This window comes from Leptodactylus fuscus, chromosome 5, assembly GCF_031893055.1.
Source record: "Leptodactylus fuscus isolate aLepFus1 chromosome 5, aLepFus1.hap2, whole genome shotgun sequence".
NCBI lineage: Eukaryota > Metazoa > Chordata > Amphibia > Anura > Leptodactylidae > Leptodactylus > Leptodactylus fuscus.
The window spans coordinates 105,423,599-105,449,121 of NC_134269.1; the positions used below are offsets into that span (position 1 = coordinate 105,423,599).

The following is a 25,523-nucleotide window of genomic DNA, read 5'->3' on the forward strand; positions in this document are numbered from 1 at the left end:
TATCAGTAAGATTGATCACCAATTGATCTTGCTCAGCATTCAGTTCCTCCATGAAACCTGCTTCCTCTTGGTTCCAATTCTTATTTCCTCTTTTTCTTCGTCCTCTCCGGATTTTTGACCTTGGTCTAAAGGGACTGACTGCTCAAGACGCTTCTTCGCCGGTGGATTCCCCCCGTTGTTGGAGTCCGATTGCTGATCATCAGATGTATCCGTGTCGGAAGTCCAATATTCCTTTATTTTTTGCCTTTTGGTATTAGGGCCTTTTGTTCTAAAATTTCTATAAGAGCCACTATTCCTATTTTTTCTTTTGCCTTGTTGTTGTTGTTTGGACTTCTCATTCCAATCAAAAATCTTCCCTTGTTCGAAATCATTTTTATCTCTAATAAATTTATCACGTTTGCGTTCTTTGATTTCAGCCTGAACGGTAACGATCTTCTTTTCTAACCGCTTGGTGGTGGAAGTTAACTGTTCATCGCTAAGTCGCGTTCTCAGCTCTGTTTTGGCTTTACACAGCTCGGCAGTTACTGCCTCATATTCCTCCTCATTCCTTTTAAGAACCAAACGTAGAACTTTTTGTGAATGCTCTAGATGTAGCTGCTTCCAATCATTCATAAATTTAACATCGTTTTGAAAGATCGACGGTTCTTTATAGATCCTGAGTCCACGTGGTACTCTTCCGCTAACGTCATAGGATTTCAAAGAATTAACCGTCCAGAAAAGACGAGTTTCGCGTTCCGCCAGACTTTGTATCTTCTGTTCAAGTTTTTTATACTCAAGACCTGGAGCTCATCTTTTTGGTTGCACAAGTTAAAAAAAGCCAATGCATCCTCCCTCCCATTGCGAATAACAGATTCGTCAAATGCCTCCATAATTAGAGTTCTCTTCTTATATAGTGTAACCGATTTTTGATAACCACACAGTGGACAGTGGAGGATACTGTAACTTGTAAAGAGTCCTGAATCATTCCCTTCAAAAAAAGGGAAAAACCTCCATAGAATGCCGAGATTGAAAAAAAGCGTGCTCAGTCAGGAAAACCACAATATTGACCAAATGCAAAGAAAGAAAGTGGACGGCACTGCTCGCTTCAATAATAACGGCAAAAATAGTTATCAACTGTGAACAATAGGTCCTCTTAATCGGCAACTCTTCTGACATACAGTGGTGCTCACAACCCTTAGAAAACAGTAATAGAAACGAAAAAATGGAGCATTCGGGCCGGGTGAGTTGTCTGTTCTCTTTCCCTTTCACAGATGGGCACGTTTAACATCCTGCCTTACGTGCGCAATGTTGTGGTTAGATATGCGCGTCGGCAGGATATCGATTGGGCACGGGCCAGGTGAATTTATCATTACTTGTGACACTAGGTAACTATTGGTGCGTTTTAGATCCTCCTACTGAGTGTGGTGTGTTTGTGCTATAGTTCTCCTTCAGGTCCGTCCTGAGGTAATGAGACTTGACTGTGATTGGTTTGTTTTGGTGATTGACATATGAGATTTCCAATCTGATTTTGCCTGAATGTCGTATTTAAAGGACTTGGAGTTCAACATATGGTATTGCATATTAGGCTTGAAAAAGCGTTTGATAACGCGAAACGGCTGTTGCCTGTTTTTTTCTGCCAATTTATGTCATCCCTCCCTCCCTGAGGATTTGTTTTACTTATTCCAAATAAAGCATTTTTTTATATAAAGAAGAAAAGTGCCGTCTACTGATTGGTGAGTGCCCACCCACATTTCTCCATTTTTTCGTCTCTTAGAAGTGTGATAACTACTTTGAGGTGATCTTGCAAAAGAGATGTAGATGGAGTGGCTATCAGTCAATCATCAACATAGAGAAAAATTTTAATTATTCTCAACCTCTGAGCAGCTGCTACTACTACTACTGCTGCCACTTTGGTGAAGACCATTAGAGAGGAAGTTAGACCAAAAGGGAGTGCTGTGAACTGGTAGTGACTGATTAATATCCTCAGGAATTTTCTTGTGTAACGTGACAAATCTGCATCATCAGGGAAATCCTTATGCCAAAGTAGGCTAGATGGAAAATGGGAGGGCATAGGTAGGCAAGCTCACAATCTCGGCAAGTTAAGGTGGAATTTAGAATAGTAGCACATTAACCAGTTAAAGAGATATTCCCATCTCAAGGATCTTATCTATACTGCCAGCTTATGTAAACTGAAGACTTTTCCTAAATATATTGCTTTAGAAATGTTGCTTTGTTTGCCGGCTATGTGAACTTATTCCTCCCATTGCTTACACAGTGTTTCCATAACATTGGATCTGTGTGCTAGGACAAGTCCTCACTGTTATCTACAGCTCTGCTGGCAGGACAATCAGTTCAGCTCATTGCAGTTTGCTGATAAAGCTGAGTCTTGTTATCTCTCAATGTAAACACACAGATAACTCTGAGTCTGTTCTCTACAAGCATGAGCATATTATCTGATCTGCAATTATATTAGATTTCTAGTAATCATAAGTATTGTGATACTTCATAGTGTCTGTTCAGCAAGCTGTTGAAGGGATACAGGAAGTGAGATAAGGATACAGCAGGCAAATCTGCCGAAACAAGAAGATGGGGAACCCCTTTAATTGCAAACCTGAGAAATATTTGCAGGCTTTGAGTTCAACTTTAGTTTCAAACAGACAAAATCATATAGCCCCACGAAGGTAGTTCTGCTTGGAGAGTGCGTTAAAATAATAAAATAACCAATACCCACCAATTTAAGCTACCACCAGTCCATGGCAGAAGATAGCAGGGTATAATATACTGATCAATGGAGATCCACCCGTTGGAAACATCACTAATTATAATAATGGGGATCCTGTTACCCTATCTGAGTGGAGCAGGAGGTTAAAACTGTTGTGCTTTGGGAGTGGATACATGGAAATCTACATTCACCCTGTACAGCAAACACATGCCAGTATATGTAAGCAGTCCTAAAGAGCTAAACTTGTGGAATCACACAATGTACTAAGCAAACGAGCACATCTACTGGCAAAGTAATAAAAGATGTTCTCTGGCACAATCCCCTGCAGTTCAGGCTCAGTGTATAGCTATAGCAGTCACACAGAGAGCAGACATGGCAGCACTGTATGCCATGTACTGACACAATACAGGAAGGATGGCAGGCACTTTCCTGCAGTGACGGTGGTGCCTGGTCTGCTTCCGGTTGAGCTTTCACTTTCCCTACTGCACGAATCGCTTCCTAGGTCAGTGGCCCCGTAGGAGGACGGTGTGCTTGAGAGACGTCAGACATTTTCTGACTGCTGGAGGTTGTTGTGTACCGAAGCGGGGATAAGTGCCCGGAGGGTAAGCGCGCCCGTGTATGCCACTTCCCTTTCTATGTATTCTTGTGATCCGTCCGTGGCAGCTGTGCCAGGTGGTGACGCGGAGTTTTCTCCTCTTCTCACTACATTACTTTACTTCAGCGGAAGTCCGGTACCGGAGGCTGCCAGTGCAGGCCGGTGCTGTGGTACTAGCTCATGTGTCACCTACACTGTGCCCGGCTCCTGTATTATCCGGAGTGATACTATTGTGTAACCGCCGGAGTGCGTGTGGGCATTGGACTCTGGCTTCCCCCTTGTGCCGTTCTCTGTTGTCGCCGTCATTCCTTTCCTTGCCCAGAACATAACCCATAATTTATAGCTGGCAGCTAGTGGGCGCTACTGAGCGGTGGGCAGCAGTGTGTGTACTTTCCACCAGCTTCTTAGGGCTAGTTCACACGTGGGCAAAGGGGAGGTTTTTGACAGCGGAATTCGCTTCAAAAACCTCTCCTTTAACATGGTGGTCTATGTAGACCACTAGCTTTTTTTTTCCTCCTAGCGTTTTCCGCCTGAAGAAGCGACATGACCTTTCTTCAGGCGGAAAACGCCTGAAGAATTGCATAGAAGTGAATGGGAGGCGAAAACCGCGCGGTAAAAAACCGCGCGGTTTTTTGCACACAAAACCGCGCGGTTTTTTGCAAAAAAACGCGCGGTTTTCGCCTGCAGTTTCTATAGCACATATAGGAAAAAAAAACCCTAGCGAAAACCGCTAGCGAAAACCGCGTCAAAAACCTCGTCAAAAACCGCGTGGAATGCAAAAAAACAGCGTCAAAAAAACTCCTCGAGGTTTTTTACCTCGCACAAATAAGCTAGGCGGTTTTCACGTGTGAACTGACCCTTATACTGTATTCACAGCGTCAAAAACCGCTTGAACCGACCACTAGCTGTTTTTTTTTTGTTTTAGAGGTGTGACGTCACGGTGTTACGTAATCGTTTTTAACGACTCTGTGCAGTGTTAACGGAAAGGAGAGATAACTGCTATATCAGAGATACAGAAAACTTAGTCAGTGAGGGGGATACTCTTGAATTTACAACATCAAATGACTCTCTAATCTCGTGAGTCCATCTCCTATGTACAGGGGCCTCTTTGATATATATCAGGAGAGATCAGTAGTTGTATTTGAGCTACCCAGTACAGTATAAGGTCACATTCAGATGCCCAAATCTCCTGTGATGCCTCTGGGAAACATAGTGGAATAAAACAAGTTTGTACGCCCAAGAAGTTTGTTGTGCAATCATTTAAGATCTTAGATTGCACATTGAGCCTTGGAAACAAGATCTGATTCTTCACATTGAGCCTTGGAAACCAAATTAGAGAGGGATCCACATAAAACCCACTGAAGTGTGTATGGCGCCATTCAATTCAGTTTGTCAGACTTGGACTGCACAATAGTTGTTGAACTTGGATGGCACATGTAAAACACAGTCTGGATGGAAGTCGTGGCATCATAGAAAGTTATGATGCAGTGATTTCCTGAGCGACCAGATTGCTATAGTACTAAACTATAATGCAGTGAGTTCTATTCACATAACCATGTTCAGTCTGGGCAATATGAATTTAGGGTTTTGCGATCAATCAAATAAACTTTATTAATTTGGCATTTCAAAGAATCAGGATTTTAGTTTTCATCAGCATTGTGAAATCCGTGTCCCCAGAATGTAATAATATTGGGATTTTATGTTGTATTTTTGAGAAAATTGCCCAGCCCTTCATAGACTGTGTGTCATGGACAAGTCCTAATGCTGTGTTCACACATCAGTATGCCATCCATCCGTTTGAATTCAGTTTGACACTTCAAAATGGACTGATGCACGTACTGATTGTATACTGACACCTTTTTATGCTGATAGCAAATTCTCCATCTCCTAGAGGACAGATAAGGGGATTAAAAGTAGCAATTGTAAACAGAGTAGAGATAAGGAGGACATAAGGACATTTATTATATGTCCTTATTGCTACTCTGTTTATAAATGCTACTTTTAATCCCGTTATCTGTTCTCTAGGGGATGGTTTTTATCAGCATAAAAAGGTGTCAGTATACAATCAGTATGTGCATCAGTCCATTTAGAAGTGTCAAACTGAATTCAAACGGACAGATGGCATACTGATGTGTGAACATACCCTAAGACAGTTCACATCTTCGCTGGCATTCCCATTGTTCTGATCCATTGTAGGAACAAAGAACCAGAAAGTGAGCCAGGGATGGATCTTGATGGACCCCATTGAGTTTCTGTTTTGGTGTCTATAATCCCATAAAAATAGAAACAAATGCTAAAGCTTTCCAGTAATTTAAGATTTTTAGCTTCACTAATGCTGTTGGCTGTCATCTTTACAAATGGTCCCGCCGTCTCTGGCGACTAACTAAACAGGCCTATCTGGAAGTCAGTTTAGGAAACAAAAAAAAACTTACTGGCCTTTGGGCGATAATCAGCCAAATTCAGCTGCTCATGTCATACACTTTTACTTTCACTGGAAATTGCCTTGAAGCCTATAAGCAACAAGATTCTGCTGTTGGCAGCTCACATTGAATTGTCAATGGTTGGCTGAAATGTCTATAGTAGATTTTTATTTTGTGTGTGTGTGGTCATCTATGACCAAGGACTGTCATGATCAAGTGGATCATTTAGCAGGTGGGAGGTTATGCTTCTTCCCCTATGTTGAGATTGAAATTGGTTTGGCCAGATGTAGAGATTACAATTGAAAACTTACTGTATCTTCAGATATGGGACATAGCTCTGTTGAATAGGTGGATTAGTTTTGATCCAGAAATTTTGTTCTAGCCACTAACATATACACTGATCGGGTGTATCATTAAGATAAGATAATCTTTTAATTAAATGGCGTAGTCTGTAATACATTATATCACACGTGAATTGTCTGCTTTTGAAACTGTTGTGTTCAAAGCAGAAAAAATTGCCAAGTGTAAGGGTCTAGGGGACTTTTTCCACGAGGCAAATTTTGATGGTTAGATGACTGGGTAAGAGCATCTCTAAAACAGCAGGTCTTTTGAGGTATTATGGTAGTGCGGTAGTATTTAACTACCTATTTGAGGTTCAGTCAGTGAGCCCTTCTGATCCAAAGCCACTGCAAAGCTAATGTAGCAAAAATGACTGAAAGTGTTTATGCTGGCTATAATAGAATGGTGTCATTGGAAATATCCACAAAGGGAATTGCTACTTACTCTTGTTAATATCTCTTCCGTTTGCTGTAATTTGTAGGTTTGCTTGTTTCTTAGCTGTCTCAGCCTGTCCAGTCACACCTTAGAAAACAGACATAGCAAGCCTCTCCCAGCAGATAACCAGTGAGATATGTCATGTACTACGTGCAGGATCTACCACTGGGAAAAGTCTTGTTTTTCTTGAATTAAGCCTGGTTTATTAGATTAAAAAAAAAATCTCATTGAAACACATCAGGACCAAATAAGTTTTATATTTTAATTATAGTTTTCCTAATAACTGTGTTGTGTCTATATATTATGTTTACAGATTATAAAACAATAATGATAATAATAATATTTCTCCAAAAATAAGCCCTAGCTTGATGTTGCAGGGTTTTTGGAGTAGGCTTAAAATATAAACCTCTGCCCGAAATATTTAAAGAAGTACTCTGGAATTATTTTTGTTAATTTATTATGTTCCTATTCCCCCAATATTTATAACTCAGCTATTATTACCTTATTTAGTTATTCCTTTCTATCTAAGGCCTGGTTCACATCTACATTCAGTATTCCATTTGGGGAGTCCGCTTGGGGACCCCCTCTGAACGGAATACCGAACCCATTAACGGGGTCCGTGTGTCCGTACCGCACAGAAAACACACTGACCCCATTATACTGTACGGGGTCCATGTGGTTTCTTTGCTAACGGCTTTTTAATACGTTCAGTATTCTGTTCGGGGGCATGGCTTTCTCTTATGACGTGGATTTTTAGGTCACATTACATACAACAGACCTTTTTGGATTATTCACACAGCATGGATTGTACACCATAATATGTCCACACGGGAAATAAAATTTGTTGTCACTAGTTACTGCTGATATAAGACAGCTCTTGTCACACCCCCTATAATGGAGGAGATCACAGTGCAGCCTTCCTGACAGTATATTTAGTCTCTATTTGGAAAAGTTTGTCAAGAAAAGTATAATTCCACTACCCCCTGCAGCACTGATAGTTGCTTCCCATGTGATTCTGTGCTGAGGCATCATGGGGTTGATAACATGAGAAAGAGAAATATAAAAGTAAATATGAAGTCAGATCAGAAGTAAGGAGAAGCTGGTTTCTACGAATATGAGGGCAGCATACATGAAAGAAGCCTGGAGAGTGAAGGACAGCCAGATGAGGCGTAGAGGGATGGAAAAAAGGTCACATCACGTTTTGATCATCTGTTCAACCGATCTGTTTTGTGGATGGCCATCAGATTGCATAGAGTCACTTCTAAATAAAAATGGTTCTGTTCATGGCCTTTTTTTCCTTTTAAAAGAACATGCCAACATTTACAAACAGCTACATTTCTATGGCAAGGTTAAAAGACTCTAGGCTGCCATGGTAACAGGGTGACTCCTGTGATCATGCCATGGAAGATATTCTCCATTACAGAACAAAGAGAAAGTGAAAGTAACCACCCGTCTGTGTGGTCAAATGCCCGGTAGTTAGTTATCTCTGATTATGGGCACTGCCAGCAGGTATTTGATGTGTAAAAGAGCAGATATCTTGTGGCTATGGCATCCCCTGACGTACATAAACGGGGCATGATGTGGTGATCTTAAATAAAGTTCTCCCACTGCACCTAATGATCATGCGTAAAGTCAATATAATTACAATAATACTGCATTAATATTACATTGGTTGATCTCAGTAAGGATGAGTGCTGATCAGTGAGACACATGTCGATCGGTGCTTGTTTTCATTGACCTATTTACGTAGACCAATGGGAGTCGACTGATCACGACTGCTGCCCTGTTTATCACCAGTAAATCCCTGCTTACAGGCCAATGTGCTGCCCATAATCCCACATCTTTTGTACTACATAAAAGATGCAATCATCTGATCATCAAGATTGTATTAAAAGTGTATTTTCTCTTTAGAAAGATTTCACTTTGACATAGAAAGGAGCCACTACCCTCCACAACATACAACAGCATATAAGTGGTTTAGAAGCAATTTTAGGGATGGTAGACTGCCTTTAATCAAGTTTTTAGAAACATATAAAACCTTTTTAAAACTATCCCAGTGCAAAAAAAAAAAAATTGTGGCATATTGTAGTTTTACACTTTCTGCAGTCTACTTTGCTGTATATACCATGACAATGTGAGAAGAGTCCTATCATTATCATTAGAAGAGGGAAAGTGTCCACAGCTCTGTCCTACTACTAAAAGCCTGATAGTAAATCTTTACACTGTGTACAAAGATAAGCCTGTGTGTATCTATCTGACCAGTCTCTGGTTTCTAGGGGAATGGGACATGTGCTATTACTGTAACATATTTTTCTAAATTGATTTCTGTTGCTTTCATCTGCCATAAAACATACAAATTTCTGTTTACCTGCAAGATCACCCCAACAGCTTGAAAATTGCTCCGATTTACTGTTAAACTGAACTTGGCGACTTTTTGCCCACCCTGAGCTTTGCCCACACTTGTGCTTATATCCTTAATGTAAAAAAAAAGTTTACAGTGTGGCAGTGTATATTGTTTTTGTGATAACATGGTTTGTACAGTGTAAGTATCATCTAGTCTCTGAATTACAGGTTTATCTGGTGCCAGTCCTGCATACATTCTATTTCAAGTCCTGACAAGCTGACGCTCACACTGTGACTAAGCAGTATATAAATCAGATATGTTGTCTGGTTAAAAAACCCAATATGCTTTAGTCTGTACTACAGATTGCGTATATTTTATTATACGGGGGAGTGATGTTCGTGTAGGATAGGGCTATACAATGAGAAGTTGAACAGCATTGCATTGAAGTTGCATCGCGTTGAAATTTGGGACCCGTCTGCAACTGGCCCTCTGAGCAAATACTGATCACACCTGAGAGCACTAGCTTTGGAAAAATAGCCACCCTCATAATCATGCAAGGAAATGGAGTACATAATTTTGCCGTAAGAATATATATAAATTTGAAGAAGACATGTTTTGGTATACATTCCCTTTAAAGGGTTCGACACTCCATTTGCTCTAGTAAATACGCAAGGTTCACAATACCGTACATTTCCATTGCTCATGTCCGTTGGAGGACCTGAACAATGGAAAAGCAGACCGCTAAAGCACTGGTTACACACAGAGCCCGGTGGACCCTATTCACTATAATTGTTTCTAAACTGACACTGGCATAGGAAAAGTTTCTCTGTGCAGGACTTTTTCCTCCTCCAATTTTCATCAGGCCCTGCGACCGAGTATTTTCATCTTGGACATTTATAATAGTTTATCAGAACTCTGAAGTGAGTGTTCAGGGCTACTAATATGTGACCACCTATTCAGTCACTGCGGTATACCATAAATGTTTGAGATACAAATATAGCTTTAAAGGGGGTCTATCACTTTCCTTAACCACATTAAGCAGCCACCATAGCGTTGTAGGTGCTGTGACATACGTCCATATCATGCCTTCATTATGTGTCACAATCCCGTGAATGCCAAAAAAAGAGGTTTTCTTTATTGCGCAAATTAGCACAAGAGGTGTTCTCAGAGATCTCCAAGCACAGCTCTCTTCATTGAAAACACGCCCCTGCTTTGTTTCACTCCCTAGCCAGGGAGTTGAACAAAGCATACAGGGACGTGTTTTCATACCATATAACATATTTGTGGACATGCTGATATATATCCTACCCTATCCTATCCTACTAATATTATAAATGTGAAAGTTTGTGTGTTTGGATCAATCACACAAAAATGGCTGAACTGATTTGAATGAAATTTGGCACATAGATAGATTGTAACCACGATTAAAACATAGGCTACTTTTGGGATTGTTTGAATTAAAAAAACAACACATAGGCTATTTTTTATTCTGGTAAATGACATGGTTTCTCAACTGTTATGAATTTATGTTCACATACTATATTACACTGCTCTTGCAGCAGCCTTATCTCAGCCAGGTCTGTTATCTCTCTATGTAAACACATGCTAACCCTCAGGGATTCTGTACCTGCATTTGCATATTATCTGATCAGCTCCAGGCAACATGTTGACACACTGGATGGGAAAACACCTTTAATCCAAATTGGCAGTTTGCTACTTTTATAGATGCCAGGAAAAAGAAATTCTAATTTGTTGCAAAATTCTAAAACGACAGCTATTAACGTAGACATAAGTCAACAGAGTTCTCCTCAAGCAGAGCTGACTGGGATCATTGGCACCAACAACATGCTCATTATATGGCGTCCCAGTGTGCTGCTAAGATGCTGGAGCAATCACGGGCATAGTGCGAGGAATGAGTTCAGCGGCAGGCCAGTTTGACAGCTGCCGAAACACCGGAGCAGGTGGATCATCAATGCCAAGAACACACTCATTATATGGTGTCCCAGGGAGCTGCTGAGATGCCAGAACATTCACGGGCACAGCGTGAGAAATGAGTTCAGCAGCAAACCTGCTTAACAGCTGCCGAAACGCCGGAGCAGGTAAACCACCAATGGCAGCAATTTGCTGAATATACGCGGATTATCGGCGCCAACAACCTGCAGACGAAGTCGCAGGAAGAGGCCAGTGTGTGTGTGTGTGTGTGTACAAAATCCTCTTTTATGATCTATTTGTCCAAGAACTGTAGGTCTCAGATATATGACAGTATAAGATAATCCTTTAATAGTCCCACAGTGGGGAAATTTCAGAGGGATATATATTTCTTGACAGAGTAAGCAGAGATAGTAGGAAAACCATTCTCTAAATGCCATACGGATGTGAACCTTGTAGGAAGATAAATGCTTTTTCTTCTTGCATTATAGAGGGTGAAGCATCTTGGCTGCCTAGGAGTGAGCAAAAAGCTGCAAAGTGATTGCACTCTGGGGAGATAAAGGATCCCTTGGTATTACAAATCTGATCTTGTCAGGACCTTAATAACATGTCCATTACTTAAGTAATGAAAACACTGAGAATGCAAACAAGCTAACCTTTCCATGTAATGTGGCATTAAGCTTATATATAAACACTACTACATCAGTATTGTACAACAGCTGTTAATTGCACCATTGCACCTAATGGGGTACAAATAGTCCAGTGATTTTTTTTCATGGTTAAAATTCTCCTGTGTGTCATGGCGGCCCGTCCTTTTGATAGTGGGGAGATATCAGTGCGAAAATAAGAAAGTCAATATTTCCAGCCCTGGGAAAACCATCACTGCTTAATTTTCACGCGACTAACTACAGTTGTTACATCTTGTGTTACAGGTACTCCTTACAAGTTGAACCAGTCTGTCATTTACGCAAGAAAATCTTATGTGAGGTGCTCAATACAGGTAAAGTGTTTTGGAGTGAATATTTTTGGTGCTCATTTCTGCTTTTTCCTAAAACATAAACTACAGTGCACGGGTATAACAGATCCATAACACCTCCAGCAGGCATAGGAGAGGTTCTAATTTTGTCTCTAATATTCTTCCCATGTGTCATTGTCTCCCCCGGACAATTATTTTCCTTCATTTCGGACTATTTTGTCTCACAAAGGTTCTGGTTTAGTTTAAATGTGTGGATTTTGTCCTCCGAAGAATTGGTCGTTGGCTGGTTTTTACTCAGCAGGTTTAGCTTTTAGTAAACCTTTGCTTTTGCTTATTCTGGTAATGGAGAACAACAGCTAAATTACTAGTGTATGCTCTGCACAACACTCTCAGCAGCATTAAAGAGTTGTTTACAGAGCAAGAATTCCTCTGTTATGCTTCTGGGAAATGTATGATAATTTGACAGCTGGTCGCTTAGACCATATCGACAAGGGAAATGGTTGTGTTCTGCTGTCAATTTATTCATGCATTTCGAGAAGGGATTTGAGGGAAATTGTACAAATGCAACACAGAAATTTCTTGTGTCTGAAAGTTATGAAACAGGGTTTTGCAACTTTTGGGCTAGTTTGTGCAAAACTCCACTGATAAGATTCAACCCACAGCATGTCAATTTGAGCTGCAGGTTTTCCCAGCAACTTTCAGGCCAGGGAATCCCATCACCATTTTGTGGGAAAATGCACACAGCAGACACGCTGTGATTTCAAACACCATGACAGTTTTGGAAATCCCAGCATGTCAGTTATACCTGTGAAAACGCTGGCGGTTTCCCTATCGGTTTAATTGAAAGCAGAAAGTCCACAGAAGAAACCTCCTCGAAGTTTCTGTGAAAAGCACTGCAGGAAACACCACAATGCTTTGCTGCTGCGTTTTTTCCCGCAGTGCTTTTTTGCTGCGGGATGCTGTGCGGGACCTTAGCCTCAAAGGGGCTGTCCAGGAATTGAAGCAGAGCTTTTTTTTTCTGCAGTGTTTTTTTTGGCTACGTTTCACTATGTGTGGCCTTAGCCTTGACCTTTCTGCTTTGAAAAAAAAATGTTTCAGAATACATTTTATATAGTATGTTCCCCTTTTTTTGTTCTTCTCATTTCCTAAATTCTGCAGAAATGTAGCTGCAACAGACAAACTATTTTCTGCATGAACTTCCTGTTATGTATCGTCTACTCTTAACCCATGTGCTCTTATGAAAGGCGAACAAATGACAGGAAACCCTTGCACATGTCTGTTTACAAGTATACACTTAACTGCAGCAAAGACAAGATAAAAGTTAAGCAAGGTGAATATTAGTACATATTAATATTTCTGTTTCATATGTGATGAGCTACTCTTGTTAAAAGTAAAGAATCCTTTTAGAGAAAAGAAAGAGCTGTTATAATGGCCTTCAGCACATCCTGACAACTCCTCTTCTTCCCTCCATTCATGGTATACAGATGCTATAATTATTGCCAGGTAGATCTGCCAGGGGAATTCTCTGCAGCTGCTCTCTCCCATTAACCAAATTGTTCCCCCTTGTAGCAAGAGCAATTTGCATGCTAGAAGTGAGGGATTTCTCTGACCTTCATTTGAAGATTTGAAAAAAAGATTGAAGTTGTCAAGGTAGCTACATTTCATAAGCAATTCTGCCATTTATTCCAGTTAAGCACATAAAGACTGAGGATTCACCAAGACTTATCACACTAATAATAAGACTTATCACACTAAAATATTGCTTTAAAATAGCAGTTCTTAGGAAATACGTTGAGTAGCTTGAAAATTTCTACAAATACAGTCAAGTAAGCCATAAATATAATAGATATAATAAAATGTAATCTAAATAACACGTCTGCGTGTGTGTGCATGTACATCTAAATATAAATAGATTTTTTTTCCCCAGACAGCTACATGTTGGGATCCTACAGCTACTTTCTCCTCCATAGACTACTTGAAAATCATTGCAATCTTGCAAATTCAACAGCAATTCAGTCATGTTAACTCTAGTAGTTAAATCTAAAGTCTAACTTACAGTTGTGGATTCTATTGCCAACCCATTGCACAATGTGCTTGTTTCACATGCAGAGTTTATTACAGATTAGTTGTGGGTTTCATCAGCATTTCAGAGAGTGAAATCCAAAGTGAAGATTTTCAGAAAGCATCACTATGTCGTCGATTGAAAGACTGCATAATAAAATTAAAAAAAAATTTTGTCACAGTGTTTAGATGACATTTGTTGAAATCTCATCCATTTTGCTCCTACTGTTATTACCTGCGGCTTTTCAATGCTCAAGCTTAGATGGGAAATCTGTAGCATATTTGTTTCCTGTGAACATAATTTAGTTGGAAGATAATGCCTAACTTACTCTAGACCTCTTGTACAAAAACTAATAAGCTGGGAAAGCTGCCCAGGCAATCGGATTAGAGCTTTCATCATTAATCCTGTCTTTTTCTGGGGGCAAATGCCCTGCTTTTTGCATGTGGTAGTTGTCCACAAACATGATAGCTATGAATTTTGGGAAAGCGTTAGTAACACTGTATAGTGCATGTTTCTGGAAAAACATTGCCTTTTATTTGGTCTGGCTCACTACTTTGCTCCGCTTTTATAAATAAGACATTCTGTTTGGGCACTGTTGTTTTTAAAGTACTTATTCACCCACCACTGTAGGATTAATATTTTAATATGTTTTAAACAAGTACAGCGAGTTTATGTTAGTGTTTAACCTACATATTTTATGCTCATCTTTCAGAAAAAACTATATGGATTCCACAATGGCAGACGACTTCATAAGTCAACTCGGATCTTCAGAATTATAATTGTCCCTTTCTTATTGATTAACAGAGCATGTTGGTTCTGGCGGATTCTGATATGTAAGCAGTTTTTAAACATTGTGCTTGCTTATTTTATACAGTACAGTATTGCACCATTGACTTTGCCTTCTCAGTTTTTGTTTTCATTTGTGAATATACAGTGTAACATTTATACCTACAAAAAGACACACAATACCTCTCTCATGGTGGCGTTGTCTCTTACACTTGAAGTCGTAGAAGTAGTGAGGCTATAGACAAATAAGCATAAGTCCTTGGGGACAAAGCTGTTAATGACTTTTCCAGGGCAACGTTTTTCAGTATTATGATAACCATAGCCAAGTCCTTTGAATACATAGGCATTACTTTCAAACCTACCCTATATTCACTTTGAACATATAAAGATTTAGATACTGTTCCTGGTAAATAAATATCAGCAAGCTGTGCCCAAAGAATATTGCCATACATTGTCCAAATTATACATCCACTGAGTGCTTGATAATAAGATCATTACATGTCCAAGTGTTCTTGCCCTAGAGAATAACAATAAGATTATATGGAACACAAATACTACTAGAAAACATTGGCCATGTAATGCAGCCTTACTTGCACAAATAATAGAATCAGAAGTGTCCAGATGGTGACCACAATGGTCGCCAGTGCAAGAATTTGTGGCAGCAATACTTTTCAGTGTTGCCTCTGTGTGCCAAGGTGACAGACTACAATGGTGAGGTGGGAATCCTTCAGCATCTTGCTCTACCATTCAGACTGCAGCTTGGGGCAGGCTTCCTGAAGATCTGCATTCTGCAGAGATCTCTGTGGGAATTTTAGTTTTTTAAAGTTTAATAAGTAATACCTGCATTGTTGACCATATACTACACAGAGCTCACCGTGCTTTGCTATTTCTGTAACTCCTATTTTCTTCTCTGGGAGAAACCATGTAGAACAGCTATATTTGGCACATAATGCCTAAGGTACTGCCTCAGACACTGTTTTTCTCATCTCATCCAAAGAGAGACTGAGATGAGAATACCCCTTTAAAGGGAATATGTCACTAGAAAATTACCTTTTTTTCTTTTTCTTTTTTTTGCTTTGTTTTTAAATCAATTTTCATGTTAAATATCTTTTTAAATTCCCATATTATCTATATTTTAAAAAATCCTAAAAATCCAGCAGTTCTGTCCACTAGGCCATATACATATAATATGTTGAAACTTCTTGTTTACTTTAGTAGATTTCTTTTCAGCAGCCACCTCACTTACAACATACCGATTATCACAGCTATCATGAGTACGTAGATAAGACACAGAATCTGCCAGTCAGAGTGATTAATTTCACAGTTTATCTACTCCACATCTCCTCCTCTCTCAGTGCAGTGACAGAGGTCCATTCATTCCTATGCTAGTCTCAATGTGAGTTTTATATGAATGAATGGAGAAGCTGACTCCCTGTCCACACATAAGAAGCTGTGTCACTTAGAAAGTCTGAATGCTGGTGGCATGACACAGTTGTGAACCAGAAGAGTGTGGATAACTCAAATACAGACACCAGTAAGAAGGTTGCTTCACTATAATTTTCATCATTTTCCTTCCTAATAGGCCAGGGAGGTTTTTGTTCTACTTTAATGCTTTTTGATTATATGCCAGACAGCACATATTCATTCCCTTTTTTAAAGCAAATCATAACTGAGAATTTTGACAGTAAAAACAGGACAAGTAATCAAATTAATTCATTAATTAAATCAATTAAATTAATTGATTCTGTTTTTTTAAAAGAATCATTAAATTTATTCCTACTCTACTCCCTCTGGTGGGTCTTTCAGAATGGCACAAGCAGAGCAAGTGCCTTAACTGCCGGGTCTCTGCTGTTTGACACAGCGGATGTCTGACAATTATCAGAGGTTTTTTCTGATCACGTGCCCTTTGGACTGCCCGTTTAGACTGTATCAAAGTGTCATATCTTCAGTTTTGTCCCTTGAAAATATGTAATTAAATAATTACAAAAAAATGTGCTTCCTTTTGTGAGACACTGTTTGTGTAAGTAGAAAAGATTTTGAAGTTTTGGAAATCCCAGCATGTCAGTTATACCTGTGAAAACGCTGGCGGTTTCCCTATCGGTTTAATTGAAAGCAGAAAGTCCACAGAAGAAACCTCCTCGAAGTTTCTGTGAAAAGCACTGCAGGAAACACCACAATGCTTTGCTGCTGCGTTTTTTCCCGCAGTGCTTTTTTGCTGCGGGATGCTGTGCGGGACCTTAGCCTCAAAGGGGCTGTCCAGGAATTGAAGCAGAGCTTTTTTTTTCTGCAGTGTTTTTTTTGGCTACGTTTCACTATGTGTGGCCTTAGCCTTGACCTTTCTGCTTTGAAAAAAAAATGTTTCAGAATACATTTTATATAGTATGTTCCCCTTTTTTTGTTCTTCTCATTTCCTAAATTCTGCAGAAATGTAGCTGCAACAGACAAACTATTTTCTGCATGAACTTCCTGTTATGTATCGTCTACTCTTAACCCATGTGCTCTTATGAAAGGCGAACAAATGACAGGAAACCCTTGCACATGTCTGTTTACAAGTATACACTTAACTGCAGCAAAGACAAGATAAAAGTTAAGCAAGGTGAATATTAGTACATATTAATATTTCTGTTTCATATGTGATGAGCTACTCTTGTTAAAAGTAAAGAATCCTTTTAGAGAAAAGAAAGAGCTGTTATAATGGCCTTCAGCACATCCTGACAACTCCTCTTCTTCCCTCCATTCATGGTATACAGATGCTATAATTATTGCCAGGTAGATCTGCCAGGGGAATTCTCTGCAGCTGCTCTCTCCCATTAACCAAATTGTTCCCCCTTGTAGCAAGAGCAATTTGCATGCTAGAAGTGAGGGATTTCTCTGACCTTCATTTGAAGATTTGAAAAAAAGATTGAAGTTGTCAAGGTAGCTACATTTCATAAGCAATTCTGCCATTTATTCCAGTTAAGCACATAAAGACTGAGGATTCACCAAGACTTATCACACTAATAATAAGACTTATCACACTAAAATATTGCTTTAAAATAGCAGTTCTTAGGAAATACGTTGAGTAGCTTGAAAATTTCTACAAATACAGTCAAGTAAGCCATAAATATAATAGATATAATAAAATGTAATCTAAATAACACGTCTGCGTGTGTGTGCATGTACATCTAAATATAAATAGATTTTTTTTCCCCAGACAGCTACATGTTGGGATCCTACAGCTACTTTCTCCTCCATAGACTACTTGAAAATCATTGCAATCTTGCAAATTCAACAGCAATTCAGTCATGTTAACTCTAGTAGTTAAATCTAAAGTCTAACTTACAGTTGTGGATTCTATTGCCAACCCATTGCACAATGTGCTTGTTTCACATGCAGAGTTTATTACAGATTAGTTGTGGGTTTCATCAGCATTTCAGAGAGTGAAATCCAAAGTGAAGATTTTCAGAAAGCATCACTATGTCGTCGATTGAAAGACTGCATAATAAAATTAAAAAAAAATTTTGTCACAGTGTTTAGATGACATTTGTTGAAATCTCATCCATTTTGCTCCTACTGTTATTACCTGCGGCTTTTCAATGCTCAAGCTTAGATGGGAAATCTGTAGCATATTTGTTTCCTGTGAACATAATTTAGTTGGAAGATAATGCCTAACTTACTCTAGACCTCTTGTACAAAAACTAATAAGCTGGGAAAGCTGCCCAGGCAATCGGATTAGAGCTTTCATCATTAATCCTGTCTTTTTCTGGGGGCAAATGCCCTGCTTTTTGCATGTGGTAGTTGTCCACAAACATGATAGCTATGAATTTTGGGAAAGCGTTAGTAACACTGTATAGTGCATGTTTCTGGAAAAACATTGCCTTTTATTTGGTCTGGCTCACTACTTTGCTCCGCTTTTATAAATAAGACATTCTGTTTGGGCACTGTTGTTTTTAAAGTACTTATTCACCCACCACTGTAGGATTAATATTTTAATATGTTTTAAACAAGTACAGCGAGTTTATGTTAGTGTTTAACCTACATATTTTATGCTCATCTTTCAGAAAAAACTATATGGATTCCACAATGGCAGACGACTTCATAAGTCAACTCGGATCTTCAGAATTATAATTGTCCCTTTCTTATTGATTAACAGAGCATGTTGGTTCTGGCGGATTCTGATATGTAAGCAGTTTTTAAACATTGTGCTTGCTTATTTTATACAGTACAGTATTGCACCATTGACTTTGCCTTCTCAGTTTTTGTTTTCATTTGTGAATATACAGTGTAACATTTATACCTACAAAAAGACACACAATACCTCTCTCATGGTGGCGTTGTCTCTTACACTTGAAGTCGTAGAAGTAGTGAGGCTATAGACAAATAAGCATAAGTCCTTGGGGACAAAGCTGTTAATGACTTTTCCAGGGCAACGTTTTTCAGTATTATGATAACCATAGCCAAGTCCTTTGAATACATAGGCATTACTTTCAAACCTACCCTATATTCACTTTGAACATATAAAGATTTAGATACTGTTCCTGGTAAATAAATATCAGCAAGCTGTGCCCAAAGAATATTGCCATACATTGTCCAAATTATACATCCACTGAGTGCTTGATAATAAGATCATTACATGTCCAAGTGTTCTTGCCCTAGAGAATAACAATAAGATTATATGGAACACAAATACTACTAGAAAACATTGGCCATGTAATGCAGCCTTACTTGCACAAATAATAGAATCAGAAGTGTCCAGATGGTGACCACAATGGTCGCCAGTGCAAGAATTTGTGGCAGCAATACTTTTCAGTGTTGCCTCTGTGTGCCAAGGTGACAGACTACAATGGTGAGGTGGGAATCCTTCAGCATCTTGCTCTACCATTCAGACTGCAGCTTGGGGCAGGCTTCCTGAAGATCTGCATTCTGCAGAGATCTCTGTGGGAATTTTAGTTTTTTAAAGTTTAATAAGTAATACCTGCATTGTTGACCATATACTACACAGAGCTCACCGTGCTTTGCTATTTCTGTAACTCCTATTTTCTTCTCTGGGAGAAACCATGTAGAACAGCTATATTTGGCACATAATGCCTAAGGTACTGCCTCAGACACTGTTTTTCTCATCTCATCCAAAGAGAGACTGAGATGAGAATACCCCTTTAAAGGGAATATGTCACTAGAAAATTACCTTTTTTTCTTTTTCTTTTTTTTGCTTTGTTTTTAAATCAATTTTCATGTTAAATATCTTTTTAAATTCCCATATTATCTATATTTTAAAAAATCCTAAAAATCCAGCAGTTCTGTCCACTAGGCCATATACATATAATATGTTGAAACTTCTTGTTTACTTTAGTAGATTTCTTTTCAGCAGCCACCTCACTTACAACATACCGATTATCACAGCTATCATGAGTACGTAGATAAGACACAGAATCTGCCAGTCAGAGTGATTAATTTCACAGTTTATCTACTCCACATCTCCTCCTCTCTCAGTGCAGTGACAGAGGTCCATTCATTCCTATGCTAGTCTCAATGTGAGTTTTATATGAATGAATGGAGAAGCTGACTCCCTGTCCACACATAAGAAGCTGTGTCACTTAGAAAGTCTGAATGCTGGTGGCATGACACAGTTGTGAACCAGAAGAGTGTGGATAACTCAAATACAGACACCAGTAAGAAGGTTGCTTCACTATAATTTTCATCATTTTCCTTCCTAATAGGCCAGGGAGGTTTTTGTTCTACTTTAATGCTTTTTGATTATATGCCAGACAGCACATATTCATTCCCTTTTTTAAAGCAAATCATAACTGAGAATTTTGACAGTAAAAACAGGACAAGTAATCAAATTAATTCATTAATTAAATCAATTAAATTAATTGATTCTGTTTTTTTAAAAGAATCATTAAATTTATTCCTACTCTACTCCCTCTGGTGGGTCTTTCAGAATGGCACAAGCAGAGCAAGTGCCTTAACTGCCGGGTCTCTGCTGTTTGACACAGCGGATGTCTGACAATTATCAGAGGTTTTTTCTGATCACGTGCCCTTGGGACTGCCCGTTTAGACTGTATCAAAGTGTCATATCTTCAGTTTTGTCCCTTGAAAATATGTAATTAAATAATTACAAAAAAATGTGCTTCCTTTTGTGAGACACTGTTTGTGTAAGTAGAAAAGATTTTGAATTGTATCCTAGAGGATATCATGCTTCTAGGTGGAGGTGAGACTACCATCGATCCTGGGAATTGGAGATGTTTTATTCTCACTGTAAAATTTGCTGCAGTGAACACAGATGCACTTTTAAAGCTGTGGTTACTAACAGACCGCATAGATTATAATGGTGTTCTGACTGTCAGTTTCTGACGTTTATATACTGAAACCGTCCTCCTTGCAGGACTTTTCTCTCCACCGATTCTCGGCAGAGTCTCGTATGGATATTCCGACACAGATGTAAATCTCACCTAAATAAAATGATGATCAAAACAATGGACATTCCCTAAAATGCTATGAATTAAAACTACATCTTGTACACAAAAAAAGACACCTTACACAGCGCCGTACATTTTTCAAAAATAAGAAAATTGACATTTAAATCAAAAATCATCTCTAAGGTTAAAAAAAAAAAAATTAGATTTTATTTTTTGACAAAATTGCCCAGCCTTAGTTGAAAGTAAAATATTTCCGATAAAATTGCACCATTTTGTTGTACCAATATTTCATTATTTTTTTTGTTTTTGTTTTTTTTCTCTCTAGGATCCATTCAAACAATTCGGGTATGTAAGTTCTCAGTTCTCAGTTCTTTAAAGTACTTTAGATTTGCTGTACTTTGCCGCCTTATATTATAATTTATTTTTTAGCACCATATAATGTGTGGAAAGGACAGCTGTATATCCATGAGCAGCTGGTGTGCCATATTATTTTACAGGCAGAAAGCGCTTGCAGCATTCCAGCTCAATTGTAAGTATGAAGTTGATATTTTTAAGCTCTTTGTGTCCATTATTATTGTAGCAGAACAATAATAGCTTAAAGAGGACATTTCACCATTTTCATCAAGTCCATCTCTTTACATCAGTTCACTCCCTCCCAATATCTGCTGTAATAGGAGCCATTGCCGCCAAGGTCTCTGCTGTATTATACTGATTGCAGACATTAAGGCCCTTGGTGCTTCTGTCAACCATTTTCCAGGCAGTGCATGGGCGCTGCCATTTTGGGCAGGTTTGTGGCATTTGGAATGAGATCCAGGACAGGCTATCCGTTGCCATGACAGCCGGGAGCCTATTGAGGCCTTTTTATTCAAATTTTTATCAGAGGAGAAACAATGAAAAAACGATGGTTCAGCAATTATGATTTTCATTTTTTTTCCCGCTATAGTGTTTACTGTACGAGAAAAATATTTTTCTAGATTTGTAGCACAGAATTTTTGGACACAGCGATATCTAATGTTTGTGTTTCATGGTAATTTTCTACTTTTACATGTATGCTAGGGAATGAAGAGTGATTTAGATTTTTTTCATTTTTTTTTTATTTTTTTTTTATGAACCTCAGAGGTCTGATCATTAATGCACAGCAAAGTATGGTCAATTGTATGACAGGCTGCATAAAGCAGTCTTTCATACAAATGAATGCCAGATAAGGCTCCCTTGTGATTGTGAGCCAAAATTAGGAGTGACATCTACACAGAGATCAGGTATAATATAAATATTTCTACCTGTTCTATGTTTTTAATCCATTCCTAGTTTTGGCACACAATCACTGATGAAAATCACTGACCAAACACTGCCATGTGAAAGCAGCCTCCTTAGACTGTAAGAGCTTGGATGTAGGGCTCATAGACTTGAATAGAAAAGATGGACAAGGCTTCTGTGTGAAACAGCTGGTTAGTCTGTCATTTACCAAACCACCTAACCTTCAGAGGCTTTATAGGATGAAGAAGGCATTAGCTGTGATTTCTGCTGCCTTCAGGTATCTCTATTCCCAGGAAGCATGGATTGTAGATTAAAAATTTACACTGGATTGAATTGCATGTGAGTTTTATTCTTGTGTTAAATTGCTGTAACTAGGTCAGAAAAACTAGATCTGAAGGAAGTAATCCAGTTGTCCGAATTAAGGAAAAAGCTACCTGAAGATATTTTCCAGAAGACGGATTTTACAGGTCAAGAAGGTAACCTGTACATGAGCCAATATGAAAGTGGATAGCATATATTGTTTTGCTTTTCAATATGGTCTTACTGTTTGTAATTATGTGAACAGATTATAAAAAAAATGTGCTAAAGATTGTTTACCTTTAAGAAAACTTTACAGATATATATATGCCCTTTGAAAAAAATGCTATTCATAATACACTTTTGTACACGTGCTGTTCATTTACGGCGCAGTAAAATATTCTCAATTTATTCACTTTTGCTCACATTACAATGGTTGCATATCACAGTGCAATGCACAGTGTTGCAACTATACCTGTGTTAGGCTAAGGGCCCACAGGCCGGAAACGCAGCGCTAAAGCGCTGCATGAAGAATCGTGGCATGTATGCATTATGGTTCTTCCTGCAGCTCTTTGAACAGAAAGTTCACGGAGCTTTCCTCCGCGGACTTTCTGTTACAATTATATCTATGGGAAAGCCGCTGGTGTTTCCGTAGATATAATTAACATGCAGCAATTTTCAAAACTTCAACTGTTTTTGAAATCGCAGCGCTGCGATTTTTTTTTCCGCATGAATACTGCAAAATGCCACGATTTTTCCTGTGGCGTTTCCGCTGCAGGCAAATCGCGGCGTTTACAGCCCGAGGGGCCCCGGCCTTAGGCTGCTTTTACACAGTTTCATAGCTTCTATTTGCCACATATGCCAGGAAGACTTCCAGCCTTACATCAAATATTACCATTGACCCCTTTTCACCCTCCGTTTACCGTATTTTTCGGACTATAACACGCACTTTTTTTCCCCCCAAATTTGGGGGGAAAAGAAGGGTGCGTCTTATAGTCCGAATGTGGCGCCTGGCATCCGCTGTAATAGAGAGGCGGAAGCCGGCAAGTGATAGACGCCGGGGCCTGCGACATCACTGCGCTCCTCTGCCCTGCATGAAGCCAGCAGTGGCGATGCTATTCCGCTCCTCCGTCCCCCCGCCGCTGGCTTCATGCAGGGCAGAGGAGCGTAGCGATGTCTCAGGCCCCGGCACCTGTGCCAGCGTCTATCCCTCGCCGGCATCCGCCTCTCTAGTACAGCGGATGCCGGGTCTGGATTGGCGGCCCTTTCTCCCCCGGGGCCGGTCCCCACCGGCCCCATACCTGTGAAGTTGCAGGACGGCTCCTGCGCGGCGATATCGCAGGAGCCGACCTGTTCGGGTAACAGCAGGGAGCCTAATGAAGGCTCCCAGGCCTGTCACTGCTATATTAGTATTGCGGCTGGGTCTATGACCAACCGTAATACTAATCATATATCATAAACCACCGGGTTTTTTTTCAATACAAGGTGATCTAAGAAATAGATATTCCCCAAAATGGTATAACTAAAAAGTACTTCTGGCCCCGCAAAAAAAAACCCACTCTATGCATCCCCGTACAGCTGCAGGGTCACCTGTCAATGTGGCCTTGCAGCTGTTGCAAAACTACAACTCCCATACATTAAATATTTTACCAGTTTTTGCTTCAAAATTTTTTTTCCCTATTTTCCTCCTCTAAAACCTAGGTGCGTCTTATAGTCCGAAAAATACGGTACATAGAGCCAATGTTAAATTTGAAAAAAAAAAAAAAAAAAAGGTTCAGTTTCTATTGCAACTATAGCTGCGTTAGGCTTGGTTCACATCTATGCCCGGTCTCCTTACGGGCATTCCATTCACCACTCTGCATGAAAAATGCAGAGAGAAAAGCACTGCAAGCAGCACTTTTCTTTCTACATTTTTTGCCATTTTCGGGTGGAAACCGAATGGAAACCACATGGACCCAATTATAGTCTATGGGGTCTGCGGGTTTTCTAAGATAACCGCTTTTTTTTTGTGGATTAGGTTTCCATTCGGGGGGAGGGGGGGATTCCCAAATGGAGCCCCTGAACGGAAACCCGTGTGCAGATGTGAATCAAGCCTTAGGCTGTTTTTAGACAGTTTCACAGTGTCTATTTGTCACATGGGCCAGGAAGATTCCCAGTGCATGCATCAACCATTACCAGGCCAAGACAGTGTCCCATTGGCCTCAGTTGGGCTGGTATACATTAGCAAACCTGTATTATTATTTTTTTTAACTTCAGCTTCACAAACTATGGACAACAGATGCCACTTTATATCTATGCAATAACGTCTGTCAGTTTTTTGTTATGAAATCCTCTCAACTTATGAACCTTAATTGGACACTGTAAAAACTGTATAAAAGCATCCATACTGGGTGTATGGCTTGACCTAGTGAAGAGTCTGCCATTTAGAACTAGGAAATAGATTAACACAATTTAGAAAACCATATAACACATTAATGCAACTTAATTTTACAGAATTATAGGTCAATGGAGAGGATTTGTTAACACAAAAATCTCATTTGAGAAAATGGTATATAAAATAGAGACTGTGCCCAGAAATTCTGGGATGCATAGTGTGAATCTCCACTTATTTGTATTTTTTTTTTTCCTGGACTCTGAGATCTCTACTCTCATCCAGTTTTGGGAATCACAACGGACAAGACTCAATCAGTGATGGGACGTGGAATATGCTATATGTTGTAAAATTTCAGTATATGTCTTGATGTTGTCTTAATAGTCCCTTAGAGGGAGAGAAAGTCATTCTGCAATTAAATATATATATATTCTACATAAAAAAAATGGAAGGAATTTTCTTATACTAATTCCACATTACTGCTGGTATCACCTCCAAGACCTCAATTGTATGTAAAAGCCTAAGGCCTAGTTCACATCTGTGTCAGTAATCCATTCGGGGAAGTGCGCATGGGAACATGAGGACAGGAAAGTAGTGCACGATCTACTTTCCT

The 25,523-nt window shown here is 39.3% G+C and overlaps 1 protein-coding gene and 1 long non-coding RNA gene across 3 annotated transcripts in view; both read left to right on the plus strand.

The window, feature by feature from the left end:
- The first annotated feature begins 3,194 nt into the window (after nt 1-3,194).
- Nucleotides 3,195-14,616, plus strand: LOC142204939 (uncharacterized). Its single transcript, XR_012716163.1, has 3 exons — nt 3,195-3,303; nt 11,696-11,763; nt 14,514-14,616. It is a non-coding gene; the product is annotated as an uncharacterized LOC142204939 (long non-coding RNA).
- A 4,014-nt stretch (nt 14,617-18,630) lies between these two features.
- TASOR2 (transcription activation suppressor family member 2) overlaps nt 18,631-25,523 on the plus strand; it is a 53,124-nt gene continuing 46,231 nt past the window's right edge. For both annotated transcript variants that reach the window (XM_075273933.1, XM_075273934.1), the window contains exons 1-4: nt 18,631-18,748; nt 21,311-21,330; nt 21,415-21,514; nt 22,618-22,718. In XM_075273933.1, coding sequence (XP_075130034.1) covers nt 18,723-18,748; nt 21,311-21,330; nt 21,415-21,514; nt 22,618-22,718 — 247 coding nt within the window. In that variant the 5' untranslated portion in view covers nt 18,631-18,722. The remainder of the gene's footprint in view (nt 18,749-21,310; nt 21,331-21,414; nt 21,515-22,617; nt 22,719-25,523) is intronic.